Source organism: Rhamphochromis longiceps, linkage group LG1 (genome assembly GCF_057381845.1).
Source record: "Rhamphochromis longiceps isolate RC_006_pf linkage group LG1, R_longiceps_female_GT1.1, whole genome shotgun sequence".
NCBI lineage: Eukaryota > Metazoa > Chordata > Actinopteri > Cichliformes > Cichlidae > Rhamphochromis > Rhamphochromis longiceps.
In genome coordinates this window covers 25,566,753-25,581,050 of record NC_140557.1, presented here as the reverse complement: position 1 = coordinate 25,581,050, position 14,298 = coordinate 25,566,753, and the positions used below count along the sequence as shown (strand labels likewise).

Genomic DNA, 14,298 nt, shown 5'->3' with positions numbered 1-14,298 from the left:
CTTATTTGACCCACCCAAAAAACAAAAACATATAATTGGATTAGTTGCTCAGCTGTTTTACAAACAGTACAGTTATTTATTTTTTTAATATATTTATATATATATTTCAAAAATGAACTTTAGAAAAGTGATAACTGGCACTGTTTGGGATCCTGTGACCATGGGGGCGAACACCCGCGAGGCTACATAAGCACATACTTGGATTCGGAAAATACAAAAGTCGTGGTTTGTAGTCGCTTGCAGAGGCTGCTGTCTACACTTCACATGCACTGTCGGAGTGAAAGACAAAAAATGCGTCCGCCTTTGCGAAAGCGTGGGACAACACAACACAGCTGGCTAGCAACAATAAATCCTGTACCTTCAATAGATGGTGAGGCGCTTCACAGCAGGTAGCTTTTCAGTGGAATGCATATAAATAAGAGTTCAAACGACAAGGTATGGAGGGAGTGGGAGGCTAACTCACAGAAACAAAAGAACCACATTATTATTAGGTAACCAGCGGGGCAACACAATCAGTCACACTCTATCCATTTCACAATTACAAACTAAGACAGGTTAAAATGTTAGTTTGTGTAATAATTAGAAGTGTATCTGAAAATAAAACATCCCTGTTAATGATCTCATTTGTGATAGCTGAAGGGGGTAGACTGGCTTTTACTTATTTTCCTGCTTACACAGGAGTGAAACAGGCCTCTGAGTTAATGTCAAGCTGTGGGGCCTTAGCCCAGCGCTGTGTGTCGGGGAAAAGTGTCTTTCCATTTCATCATTAAAGCTGCTTTTCTGACATTAATTATATTTATCCACCATAAATGGACAGTGAGTGATGAAAATTGTGTCTTATGACACAAAACAGTTGCTCTGCTGTAGTTATTAAAGCCAGTTTTGTACTGGACTACACTGTACTCAGCGTTCTCTAATATTCTGTCTCCCTTTCTGTTTGTATCAGTATAACATACAGTAGTCCACTACACTGTACAGCTGTACCTGTAAAAGGACTTGTTCTGTCACGTGCACATTTTCTGCATCTAAAGAAACTGGTTTTGAATGATGTAATTTAAAGCATAACCTGTGCGGGCAAGGGGAGGGGGAAATGCCAACCTGGGTACTGGTTACATGACGACCAAATGACAGACCAAAGCTTTAAAAACAAAACGTGGAAAACTCTTTTAAAAGGGTTTAAAATGTGGGCTAAAACTGTGTGTGGAGAGATTTTCGGTAGCTTAAATGAAGTCACTTGGACTGTGAATGGGCCCGACGATCCCTTTGTTTGTTTTTTTGTGGCTCTCCCTGAACTTGTATCCCGAAGACGCTGGGGGGAGAAGCTTGAAAGTGAAAGGTACACAGGTATAACATCACCCGCAGAGGGGATAAGCTGCAGTCATTCCTTCTCGTCTGGAGCTTCGTCCGTCAGACGGCATATGAAAGGTAACAATTTCAACAACATTTAAAATAACCGCACACAAATCAAAGAGGTAAAAGTCGCTTTCTGAAAACTGTGCTGTGAGGCTTGTTCGTCCGAAGATTTGGAGGCGATTAAAGTGCGTGCTGGTCACTGTCAGAACTGTCCAGTGAAAACCTTTGTTCTCTCGTCACGTCATGTAAAGGAGACGGTTACCTCTTCACTCATATCCCTCCTTTCCTCCACAAGTGCTCCTCTTTTTTCTCCTCTCTCTCTTCTAAAAGTGAGGTCTGTTTGTCCGAATGTGGAGCGATGCACTTTGAGAAACTGCAGGTAGGTCCATATACGCGGCTCTTGGAGTTTGGCAACGAGTCGTAAAGTTGTCATTTTCTCAAAACACGATCAGATCGGGGTGAAAGGTTGCTTTGCTTCCACAAGCGTCTTAAGGAAGTTATTTTAGACAAGGGAAATGCTTCAAAACTCAATACCAGACACAGAGCTCAGTTTCAGTGGATTTTTCTGCAGTAGAGAAAAATATGCTGGTTTTGTCCATCACAGAAACCGGATCCAGGGCTGTGGCTAGATGGAGTAGGTGGAGCTCTCAGACTGCTGGCGGATGTAGCACTGGAAACTCTTGTCTCCAATCGGATGCTCTCTGAGGACAAAGAAAAGGGAAAAAAAATGTGACTGCAGTGTTCTGAACTAGCGCCTCCACTTTGTTAAAGATACAATAAATGCATTCATCTATAACTTAACCTCCTAATACAACACAAGCAGTGCACGTACTGGCTGCCTATCTTTGTCTTCTTGAACTTGTCGCGTTTGTACTTGGTGTGCTGCTGTTCCAGCGTCTGCACGGCTGAAATGATCTGCTTCAGGGTTTTGTAGGTCTCCTGGGGGTCGTCTATGACGAAGGTGGAGTACTCCTCCTGCTCGGGGCCGTCATATACCGACTTACTGCCGCAGGCCTCTGCAGCGGGAAACGGAATGAGAGACGGAAATGTGAAAAAACACAAATGTGGGAAGTTTGGAAAAAAAAAAAAACATGCGCTTGGCATTTAACCTTGCATCTTGATCAGTTTGGTCATGTATGTGCTGAACAGAGAGTAAATCCTCTCGGTCTCTCTGTCACCATCTACATCCAGCTGGATGTTTGCCGGGAGGCCGCTGAAAAAAACGAAGCGTGCATGGAATGAGAGAGAGCGGAAACAAAGCACAGGAATGTGAAGCTGCGCAGATGTTAGCAACTTTATGTACCCGGTGCAGGGCGTACACCCGGGAGCCGTGTCTGCTGAGAGCTTGCAGCACAGCCAGTGGCCGTTGAGGTAGGCTGAGGGGTGGTAGGTGCTCAGGCGTTTGCGGTTGCACTGGCTGACTTTGGTCAGGATGTCGATCCAGTCGCGCGCCTCTACGCAGTTATTGGCCTGGATGTAGAGCGCCCGCTCTGGCTGAATGACCTGGAACATCTGAAGGAGGAGTGTGGGAAGAAAAGAGTGCAAGTTAGGTAAGAAAGTAAACACTTGTAGGAGAGATTTGGGCCCAAATGCTCAAACCCTCAAATATTTCACAAGGGCTCACAGGGGGTTCCTTACATTTTTCATTTTGAAAGACTCCTCCTCCAGCCGCTCTACAGCCAGAATGTTCTCTATGGGAATGCTGCAAAGAGCTCCCTCACCTGGTGGGAACAGGAACAACATCAGACATGGAACTGTTGAGGTAATAACAAACTGGATTGTTATGACTGTCATTGAGATGCGTAGTATGGTGTAAATACACATTTTATTTGACCTGTTCCGTCCAGCTTCTTTTCTTGTTAGGCTTTCTGCTTTGTGGCAAATTGTCGTGATAAGGAGTTGTAGTATTTTCATATGGACTTTTTTTTTTAAAGAAAAAAAATTGTTTTACTCATATCGTAAGTTTTTAATCTAACAGTTAAAAGAGACAATTGGCTACCATTTCTAAGATGTTTAATTTGTTACACTTTACACCCATGCAGATTGTTGAGATCAGTTTTAACATCAATTATAAGCTTGTGACTTCTCTTTGTAGGATGATATTTCACCTTTCTTCATTACGTAACCATTTAAAAATCAGAAAGAGATCTACATATGTGGAAGATCTAATACAAAAGATGATATTAGAAAGCACAGCTGGTTTATTCCACATCAGTTCATGAAATGAGTTCAGCCTGCCAGGCCATGTCAAGATGTTGTCTAGGTATGAATGTGAGAGTGAATGAATAGTGGTATTGTAAAGCGCTTTGAGGGGTTCCGAAAAGCGCTATATAAATGCAATCCATTATTATTATTATTAGGTAGGATGATGTTTGAGCAGCTCCCAGAAGATAATTTTAAGCTATATTTCCAAATCTCTATCTCTATTTTTATGGCCTTTATAGACTTTTATCAGCAGGATGCACTCATAGGAAGTCATATGGTTTAACAAAGGAAGTTGATAACCACCATTGTGATTCCCATTTTTCTAAGTAGTATAGCCCTCTGCTTAAGGAATTTGAAAACTGCTCATGTATGTGTGTTCAGTAACCTAATATCCTCCACATATGTTGGATGATGAGTATGCAGATTTTGTCCCATGTCCCCACCATCCTGATGATACACAATCAGGTGAGTAAACAACGTTACTGGGATCACGAGCAGATCACAAGAGCGCACCTTTCGTTCTGTGGTAGGTGAATTCGTGGTTGGTGAGACGAAACCATCTCTTCTTGAAGTTTTTCATTCCAAACCGGTTTCTCCCCTGGGCTCTCTTTATCATGAACCTGTACAAAAATGGGAAAGAAAAATACGAGATGAGCATTTTTATTTCTTCACGCCGGAAAGTGTGCTACCTAAATGTGTAAGACGAAAAGCTATTTGTAAATGCCATTTTATTCGCTTAAAAGGGATCGGCTGCAGTCCTCTATTAATCATTCCAGTTACATGCTGGCAGTTATTTGAATTAACTGCTGCTGTACATGTTTTTGTTTTTTTTTAAGTACAGTACAGCTCTCATAGATCATGAGCCTATGAGTCAAAAAATGAGATGGGTCAGCAGGTAAAGGTACCAGTGTTTTTGCATATTTTACCCCAGTACCAACAAATTGTGCATAAATCCCTGACTAAAACAGGATTCTAGTGATTTATTTCCAGCCTTCCATATAACCACTGATTTCTCTTTATTCCATTTCATTATGAAAATATACATGCTAGAGATGAAATGCAAGAAAAATGATGCATGACATCATCAGCACTCATTTTTTAGGGAATAAGCCAATCAATTTCTTAGTTGTTTAAAAGTTATTGTATTTTTTAAAGTTTTGTAAAACTGTTTACATGTCACTCTCTTTTGCGCCTTAATGCCATCAATATGATGTAAATATCCAATATAATGGATTAGATATCTTCAAGGATGTATTCTGATTTCTATAAACTGACATTCACATTCAATTAAAGGAACCAGTGGTTGCCTGTTGCTTGAAATCATTGTATTAAAATGTTTCTAATGTTTTGTGAAAGACACAATTCATTGTTAAAACATGTAAAACCACTGGTATGCTCCTTTTAAGGATAGTAAACAGCAGAAGGTTTTCATTTTTGCGTTTTAGGGGCCAAAGGTCATGTGAAATACAAAAGCACCAACACTTTCCCACAACACAATTTGAACTCTTTACTACAGAGTGAAGAACATGCTGGTCTCACACCTGCTGCAAGCTGTGTTGGAAACTCAGTTGTGTTTAGTAGCGATATGGTCACAGTCTAGACTCTAGAGTAAGGACATAAAGGGTCAGGATGGGGGCAGATATGTGATCCAAGAAATGCTCACACAGTAGTCCACCTGACATGTCTGTCAGGTGGAGTCAAAACCCCTTTGTCATCAACAACTCAAATTTTAAGTCAGTCTTTACTATTTACTTGCCATTTATCAGTCAGCTAATACATTTACCAGTTATTGGTCACTATGTCTAGTAATGAATTTTAGCTGTTTGTTGTGTTTAACAACAAACTGTGTTTACTTATTTGCACTGTTAGCAAACAATTAAGTTATATTTAGCTACTTTGACTGTAAATTCATACTTTTAGTTAACAATTTCAACAACTAACCATATTTTTAGTTAATAATTTCTAACCATTTGGTCATAATTTAAGCTAACACCCAATTTAATAGCTGTTCATTATGTTTAGTGACCAATATTATCTTTTTGTTTCATGTTTATCCATACCATTAGCTAACAATTAATTTTTATTGAGCTAATTTTATAAAGTTATTGCAATTTTAAATCCGGTTTTAATTAACACTTTCATCATGAATCATTTTAGTCAAAATTTAACCATGATTCTATTTAACAGCTATTTAGTTTAGTACCAGTGTTTACCAAAAGCTGTGCTTGTTAATCTGTACCATTTAGCTAACAATTGACCTTTAGTTTAACTGTTTAGCATGCTTAACCATAAACTGTGGTAACTTCATATTGTTAGCTAGCGTTTAACTTAAACTGAGGCATTTTAACTGTAAAGCCATAGTTTTCGCTAACGATTTTAACTGCTAACCTTTTTTTTTTTAAACGAATCATTCCCAACCTTTTAGTTATAGATTTAGCTATGACTCTATTTACCAGCTACGTATTGTGTTTAGTGACCAGTGTTTGACTAGAAGCTGTGCTTGTTTAACCATATAATTAGCTGACAACTAACTTTTATTGAGCTAACTTCACTATAAATCAAATTTTTAGCTAACAATTTAAATTGCTAACCACATTTTTAACGACTGACTTGACTACCTTTTTAGTCATATTTTAGCTCACTCCATTCAACAGCTATTGATTATATTTAGTGACCAATTTTAACAGTTTTTCATGTTTAATTGGAAACTTTGCCCTTTTATCTGTAATGTTAAGTCAGAGTCTTACTCAGTTGTAGCTTGCTATTTTAACTGTAAATGCATATGTATAGCTAATAAATAAAATTGCTTAATCTTAATTTTGTCATATCCAAAGTTTCATCATTTTATAGCAGTATCTGAAGTTGGGCTAGCTGGTATATAATGATGTGCTATGTGACCGCTAGCGACACAGCTATGTTAGCATAATATAAACAAGCTAACTTTTTTCCACTGATAAAAGTTAACGTGAGTGTTCTCGGTGGTCAGGAACAAATGTAATCGCATGGCAGGATGCTGTAAAAGGACCAAACTTCAGCCAGGAGAACAACTGAGATAATCCATCCATAATACGAGGTTAGTCATTCATATACTGCTGCATGGGCTGGGCTGTAGTTACATCCTAAGGTTTTAAAAACTGAGCTTAAATAAATGATTAGCGGTAATAAAAGCTGAGGGAGGTCAACAGTGATCACTGACTGTTTTAGGAGCTTTTTGAGATTAAATAGAAGAAAATACATAACATTAAACATGTTAACAACACAAAAGCCATATTAAACGCAGACTACTTTAGGCCCGGAAGTAGGATTCATCGCGTCATCACTGAACAACCGGATAGCATTTGCCAATTTATACTTTTTGCAATTATTTTAGCTAGCTATTTCCCCTTTTGACAATTACTTTGAATTATTTTTTACTATTTTACTATAAACTTTTAACTAAATGAAATATAAAATATAATTTTTGTTTTGTTTGTGTTTTAACTTTAATAAAATACACCCTCTCGTGACATACTGTACCCTTGGTTAACAATCACTGCAGTAACCCACCCCTGCGGTCACACTAAGCATGTCTGGCATTTGGAGGAACAACAAATTATGGCCATCAACACTGGTTACACTTCCTAAGTAAGCAGGCTTAAATGTGTACACTTTACTTTATACCATTACAGCCAGTGTATTCGTCGGTCTACTGCCATGTAAATGCAGAAAGATTAAAATCCAGAGCAGATAATAAGAGTTTCAGATAGTACAACAAGACAGACCACTTGTATACAGGTCAGATATAAAGTAAAGTGCAGCAGCATCTACCACAGCGCATGATGTTGGTGGGAGAAAAAAAAATACCCGGACTGATTTAGGTGGGGACACAGTGCACAAACAGTAGGGGGGTCTCAAGGGGCAAAGCCTTTATATAGAGAATCTCTTACCTGCCCTTCGTGCCTTTTGACCCCTTCCCATCAACCCTCTTTATAGTGAGTTTTACACTCCTACGCACAGTTGCAGAAACAAAAGAGGGTGGGGATGCTGGTGAGTGAATTGCTGGCACAACTAATGTCAAATGGAAACTCTCCTCCTCTTTAATGCCTCATTAGAAACATCAGAACAGCCAACGTGTCAGCACAAAAGAATCTGTTTACTACCTCAGATGGAGCTTTTCCGGAAATGTTTACTTTAAGGAGTCAGGTATGTAAAGGCTGAATCTGCTTCACTGTAACGCAAAGGTCTAGTCTGACAGTCAGATTAGGTTAGTTTTGCATAAAGACGTTCCACCACACCCCAAAGACGGATTGAGATCCAGGGAGGGTGGAGGGCATTTTAATATAGTTTAATACAGTGAACCCATTGTCATGTTAAAGAAACTAATGATGATTTGAGCTTCATTACATGGTCAAATATGGGCAGCAGCCTCCAGCAGTCATCAGAAGATGGTCAGATCAATGTTTGATGTATTGTGTGTTTAGAGACGCTCTTTTGCATGCCTTGATGTTGCCGTTCCATTGGCTTAAATTAGTTCTTGATTAGATATTTGCTTTAATGGACAGTTAAACTGGTATACCTAATAAAGTGGCCACTGTGGATATGACCACCTATCTAACGAAGAAGAATCTCGTAGGAGAAGTATTGGAGCTGTTTATAGTCTGCACCTTAAAAAGTTTTAGAAAGCAGGCTCCTTACCCCTCTTTGAGCATGATTGGCGTCTCAATGCTCTTTTGATCCCATTTTCCAGACGTGGAGATCAGATCCAAGAACTGTGGAGGTTAAGCGTAAGAAGGCCATCAATCAAAACGTTTATTGCTGTGGTAAAAGTCTGGGTCGGGCTCATGTGCCATCCCAGTTTTTTTATATCTGTAAAATGAATGCTTTCACATCATTTTATTCACTCATTTATTATCTGTTCATCTGTGTTTATTCTACTTGTGACACGCAAGACTAAAAGACTATTTGATCGTGTGTGTGCTGACAGGCAAAAATTCACTGAATGCAAGAAACGTGAAAGAAAATCAAAGATCAAACACTCACATTCTTCACAGCGTCTGCATATTTCTGCTCGTTGAAGTAGTCGTAAAAAGCAGCCATGTAAGACTCTTTGAAATTGGCCTTGAAGGACACAAAAAAAAGTATGTAAAGAGACAAGAGGTCAGCATTTTTGAACACTTAGACTGAAATACAAAGGAAGTCCAGCTCAGAGACAGGAACGAAAACAGAAAAACTGCACGCTGAGCTGAGAAACTCACAGATTTTGACTTGGCAAGACTCCCCAGGGTCTGGATCGTCTTAGATATGAGGGTGAGGGTTCTCGAAGTGGCAGGGTCCTGAGGGCAGGAAAGGGCGAATAAAATAAAATTCTCAAGCAGGACCAGAGCACAAAAAAGTAAAGCAGGAATGTTTAAACTTGGTTAGCTCTGAATCATGAAATAATTGCCAAAAAAAATATTTTGTTCTTTATTAAACTTTTATTACATTAATAAAAATGAATAATATTTGCTACATCTGGCTCATAAATATAAATAAATATGGCAAATAATAAATCTGTCAGCACAAATAAAAGTGTAAAGCTCCAGAAAAAGATCTGGTATCTCACTGCAAACTTTTCTGTGTTTTAATTGTTATTGTTTATCTACAACTTAGTTATTTTTGTGTACTATAAAGGCAGTGGTGGAGGTCTTTATTAGTAGGAAAGGCTGTAAAAACTATTAAAAAAAAAACACAGTTAAAAGGTCCAAATCCATGCCTCCCCTTCCCATTTTCCAAAGCCGTCCAGTGGGTCAGACTGGGGTCTTTGCTGGACCGATTCTGGCCCCCAGGCCTTATTTATGACACCCCTGCACTAGGCGTTAAAGGGTTAACCATCAAACTCACCGGATGGTGCGGTCGTAGATGGAACAGGTTTGGAGAGAGGATGGCTGGAGCGAAAAAACGGAGGAAGATGAAACTGCTCACTGCTGTGTATCGGACGTCTTGGTCAACTAGAGAGCAGAAAACAGAAAGTTTTGATTAGACCTGTTCTGAAAGTCCAAAACTTCACAAAAACAGGACTGATGCAGGATATCCACACAAAGAAAACATGTAAAAGCTTCTTCGTTCTGAATGAATGCAGTGCCATGTAATGGCCAACAGGAGGCAGCACAGTATAAGAGACACAGTTCATAATGTGTTACAGATGACCTTAAGGGTTGTAAAGGAGGTTTAAGTGTTTAACAGAGCATAAAAAGCCTTTCTGTTTCTGAGTGAATAGAAAAAAAAAGTGTCCTTGGACATCTTGCACATCCTTTACCATCCTTTATTTCCTGTTTCATATTAGCAGCTTTTTTCATCCCCCTCTAAGCCATTCATTCTCCAGGTTACCTTGGAAACGAGTGGCAGCAGACTCTCGCAGAGAGAAGAAGATATCACACATGACGGTGGGACAGCGAACACCAGAGGTTGTGATAACGTTGAAGATGCGGTCTACATAGTGACGAAGGTTTTCCTGAGGTGTGAAGAGCAGGAGTCAGAAAACACGCACCGGCACAAACTAACAGACTTCTTTGGTTTCTCCTTCTTACCCTGTTCGTCTCCAGGTTTTCTGACTCTTTGAGCTTGACGGGGTCGATTTCACAGGGCTTGTGTTCAGTGCAGATCTGCGGCGAGTTAGAAAAGCGTGCGATTATTATTTCATGAGAGATTTTTCAAACGTAACTCGGGGAAATGAAAAACGTGTTGACATCAAAGTGTCACACCTCATCTATAATTGGCTTGAGCGTGACTTGGAGATAGTGCATTCCTGCCAGCTTCATGGTCTCATCGATGCACTTAGAAGTCAGCGAGTTTCCCCTGAAAATGGTGTTTGGATCCCTGCGAAAAGAACAAAAAAGTGAGAATTTGGAGTGAAAACAAACAAATACTGGTCTAAAAGTTGTAATGAGTCACTCACTGTGTGCGGTTAATTTCAGCATGAGCAATGGCGCTGATGAAAGGCACTATTTTGCCGTAATGAAGAAAGAGACGCACGAGAGGGATGGCGGCTTCTTGCTTCTCTCGACACACCTCCCCGAGAGTATGAGCTGTGGACGCTGAAACGGGCTGAACACAGAGGAGGGGGGTTGAAAACGGCGGTTAGCAGCACGATTAACAGTACTTGAGTGGGGGGGAGGGGTTAGCAGAGCAGGTGCACACACCTCGACATTAGCGGAGTGCAGCAGCAGATCTCTGAGCGGAGTGTAGTGTTCGGAGGGGAAGACGTGGTCCTCGGTGTAAACGATGTTCAGACGCAGAGAGCCGAGCTCATCAACCTTCACAGACTTCCCCCCGTTCTCCCTGGGCTGCAAAAAGTACCTGCACAGGAAAAAGTGTCGTTTTATAACATCTTTAAAACTAGACTGGATTAAAAACGGACAGTTGTAACATGTAATCCTAAAGCGAGGACTGGGTGGAGGGTGGAATGTGTGCCCTGTTTTTTTCTCACCATGCGTCGTGTACTCCGGCCTGACCCAGGACCCGCAGGGGCACACGCACACCTCCCAGAAACTCATCCCCAAACTTCAGATTGCTGGCGTTCCACAGGTCCACCCTGAACACAAAGAGCATGGAACCGATCAAACACCAGAGAGGCTTGACGCCATGCCAAGTTCAGCGCTGATCCCGGCACAGACAAGACAGCAAACTGACTCACCTCAGCGCCAGTTTGTCAACATCCTCCTCTTCAACGTCAAACTGCCGCTTTGTGTAGCTCAATGGCCGCGTTACCTAGAAATGGAGAAAGTTTCAATTTGTTTACATCCTATTTAAAAAAAACGATTTTAAATCATTTTGGGTGCAAAAGAGGATCTCGCTCACGCTGGTTTGGGGCAGTAAGAAAAGACATTTTGAAGCAATGAAACAAAAAACCTGATCACATGACAGAAATATGATGGATGGGCTATGTTAGAGCGAGGGGGGAGGTGCTGCCAGCTGAAAGCATGACAGGCAATGCACAGTTGTGTTCATGTGGTGGTTAGGAATAAATAGGACGTTCTTGTCGGCTAGAAATCAATGGGCCAGATTGTTTGGTTTGTCTGAATCAATCACAGTCTTGTCCTGCTGTCTGCTGGTGCTGCAACGAGGAGGCCACGGCAGAGTAAGTTCCTCAGCGAGAAGGAGGAGCAAACACAAAAATGTCAGAGTGAGCGAGGGTTAACGGGGTCAGTGTGATAGGGGGTGTATGAAAAATATCTTTACATATAAGCTAATGCAAAGAGAGTGTTTTTTTTTTCCAAAGAACATTTTTCTAATTTGTTCACATGTAACGTTGCTAAGCTGTGCTGCCATGTTTTTTTTTCTCTCTAAAAAAAGCTTTTTTCCTCTTGGATCATTGCAACGCTCTGACCTTGGGGTGAATTTGCTGGGACGTCCACTCTTATAAAGATCGTGGCATTGTGCAAACATAGATTTTCCAGAAAGGCAAACAGCTAAAACTTCTGCTTTTAAAGAGGTGATCACACTTGCTGATGATCAGTTAATTGAGTGGATTTAATTAACGGCACCTTGATGATACTGACCGAGAAGTAAGGTTGTACTTAGTCTTTCACATGAGTGCACGAAATCCCGTGAAAACTTTCTGTTTCACATGACTGTAGCTTGTTGATACTAACTATACATTAGCTTGTTAGCATTTGTTTATTAGCCACGCTTGTTTTTGTAAAAGTTACAATGTCTGCTTTATTTCTACAATTAGTAATCACAGCTCAAACCCCCCCGCCCCCAATTATTTATCTTATGCCTCCCCTCAGTTCCTGTCTTTTTAATGCCTCGCTGCCTGAAAGCCCACTTTGGAAGCAAACCTGCTCCTAAACTTCCAGCAAACATGCCCGAGTGAGCTAACAGGATATTATGTCAAAAACAGAGTGATAGCAAACACCTGGCATTGCCACACTGCCCCAAAGCCTTGGAGTCAATAGCTATGAGGGCTCTACGTAGTTATGCTCTTCATACAGACCACAATTTACTATCTTAGATTCTAAAAATCAATAATTCAGCTCGTGTTTAATGTATGTGAAGCCTGTGCAAATACCACTGCTCATTCAGTGGGAGGAACATATGAGGTTCGAGGTTTTTCACTAGCCATGAAAACCTCTAACTTGATACAAAAATGAGGTGTTGTTCACGAATAGTTATCAGTAATTTGGGAATAACCCCTCCCCAAGTAAAACACAATAGTTTAACTCATCAATAACCTCGTTCAAGTGTAATAAAGAGAATTATAAGGTCAATGGCCTTTCAGAGGAACTGGGATTGTGAATCAGGCCACATTTTACATGAAACTGGAAAATTGACAATTACACTTATTTGTATTGTTAATATATATATTTTTTCATTTCTTGACACACTACCTCAAAATAGAAAACCTCCTCAAACTGTGGATTGTTGGTTTTTCTCTTCACCTTAGTCTTCTTGGCTTCTGACCTGAGCGGTAAAGAAAAGCAGATGGAGATAAATCATCCACATCCATGTATATTCAAAGCTAAACGTGATAAAGTTGTACATGCTGACTTCTAAAATCACACTTAATTGTGTAAGATCTCACACCTTGAAGGACCTAGCAAGGACACGGCAGCGTAGGGGTCACATTGGCCGTTGACAATCGGAAGACCTTGGCACTCCAGTACTCTGCAGAAACAGACGAAGTGAACATCAGCGAATGAGCACACACACACACACACACACACACACACACACACACACACACACACACACACACACACACACACACACACACACACACACACCATAGTCCTACAAGTTGTGTCACAATAACAGCTGTAAAAACCCAGATGTTCTTTACAATATACTAATTATTTTAAGTTCAGGTGTTCTAATCTCCAATCCTTAATAAAAGAGGAGTTGGCTCAACTGTTTCCTTCATTTAAAAATAGCAGCAAAAAAAAAAAAAGGTGAAGGATGAAGAGATCGCCAAATACCAATGGTAAAACAAAACCGTCTGAATATACTCCTGGAGGACTCTTAAAGCCCCATTACACTTTACATAATCAGTTAATGATATTACTCGTAATAGGGTCATGAGTACTGTCAAGATCATTGAGAGCTGACACCCAATCTCCCAGCCCTGCACACCCAGTAAGAGCCTCAGACCTCTAGTCAACCCGCCTATAGGATAAGAACAAAAAAGAAGCTATTATCAACACAGAAATAATTGCTATTGTGCACGTAGCATCCAACCACATATGCAAGTTTCTGTGGAGGTAAACAACCAGCAAACAACCTGCATGCAAAAAGTAGATGACTGTGCTTTTGTGATTATTTGAGTTTATTCTGGAGGTTCTCAGTATCTTAGTGCTAAAAAAAAGACTCAATACAGCTCAAAATTCATTTAAGAATCAATTTTTTCTAATTTGAAGACATTAAAGAAATTTACCTGAATACACCTGCATATACTTTTTGAGATAATTGGTGACATCTGAAGCCTTTGTGAGAATTTAAGGATGTTTTTCCTGCTGGTCAGGCTAAATACAGTTTAACCCATGATTAATGTCTTTAAATCACTCCTGTGCCTTTCCTGGAGAAAACGTCCATTCAGCTTTACCCACGGACTATTTAACAACAGACAATGTGTCACCACTTCCTGTCATTGTGCAAAGAAAAAGCGAGGCCAACACATCTCAGAAATGGGTGCTGACATCTTGGGCTGGTGATGTCATTTGAAACAAGAGTTTTCTGGGCATACACGTTCCCTGTAGACTTGTTTTGCTCTTAGCTTGGTTTGCA

The 14,298-nt window shown here is 40.3% G+C and overlaps 1 protein-coding gene across 2 annotated transcripts in view; it reads right to left on the bottom strand.

The window, feature by feature from the left end:
- Nucleotides 1-374: 374 nt before the first annotated feature.
- rasa3 (RAS p21 protein activator 3) overlaps nt 375-14,298 on the bottom strand; it is a 38,139-nt gene continuing 24,215 nt past the window's right edge. The window contains exons 6-24 of one of the 2 annotated variants that reach the window (XM_085403354.1): nt 13,102-13,182; nt 12,906-12,978; nt 11,210-11,283; nt 11,003-11,107; nt 10,716-10,872; nt 10,472-10,620; nt 10,278-10,392; nt 10,104-10,178; nt 9,904-10,027; nt 9,418-9,524; nt 8,793-8,870; nt 8,578-8,655; nt 8,233-8,306; nt 4,072-4,178; nt 2,992-3,107; nt 2,657-2,865; nt 2,463-2,566; nt 2,186-2,369; nt 375-2,054 (exon numbers count right to left, since the gene is read on the bottom strand). In XM_085403354.1, coding sequence (XP_085259480.1) covers nt 1,979-2,054; nt 2,186-2,369; nt 2,463-2,566; nt 2,657-2,865; nt 2,992-3,107; nt 4,072-4,178; nt 8,233-8,306; nt 8,578-8,655; nt 8,793-8,870; nt 9,418-9,524; nt 9,904-10,027; nt 10,104-10,178; nt 10,278-10,392; nt 10,472-10,620; nt 10,716-10,872; nt 11,003-11,107; nt 11,210-11,283; nt 12,906-12,978; nt 13,102-13,182 — 2,086 coding nt within the window. In that variant the 3' untranslated portion in view covers nt 375-1,978. The remainder of the gene's footprint in view (nt 2,055-2,185; nt 2,370-2,462; nt 2,567-2,656; nt 2,866-2,991; nt 3,108-4,071; nt 4,179-8,232; nt 8,307-8,577; nt 8,656-8,792; nt 8,871-9,417; nt 9,525-9,903; nt 10,028-10,103; nt 10,179-10,277; nt 10,393-10,471; nt 10,621-10,715; nt 10,873-11,002; nt 11,108-11,209; nt 11,284-12,905; nt 12,979-13,101; nt 13,183-14,298) is intronic. The other variant, XM_085403363.1, reaches the window with a different exon arrangement.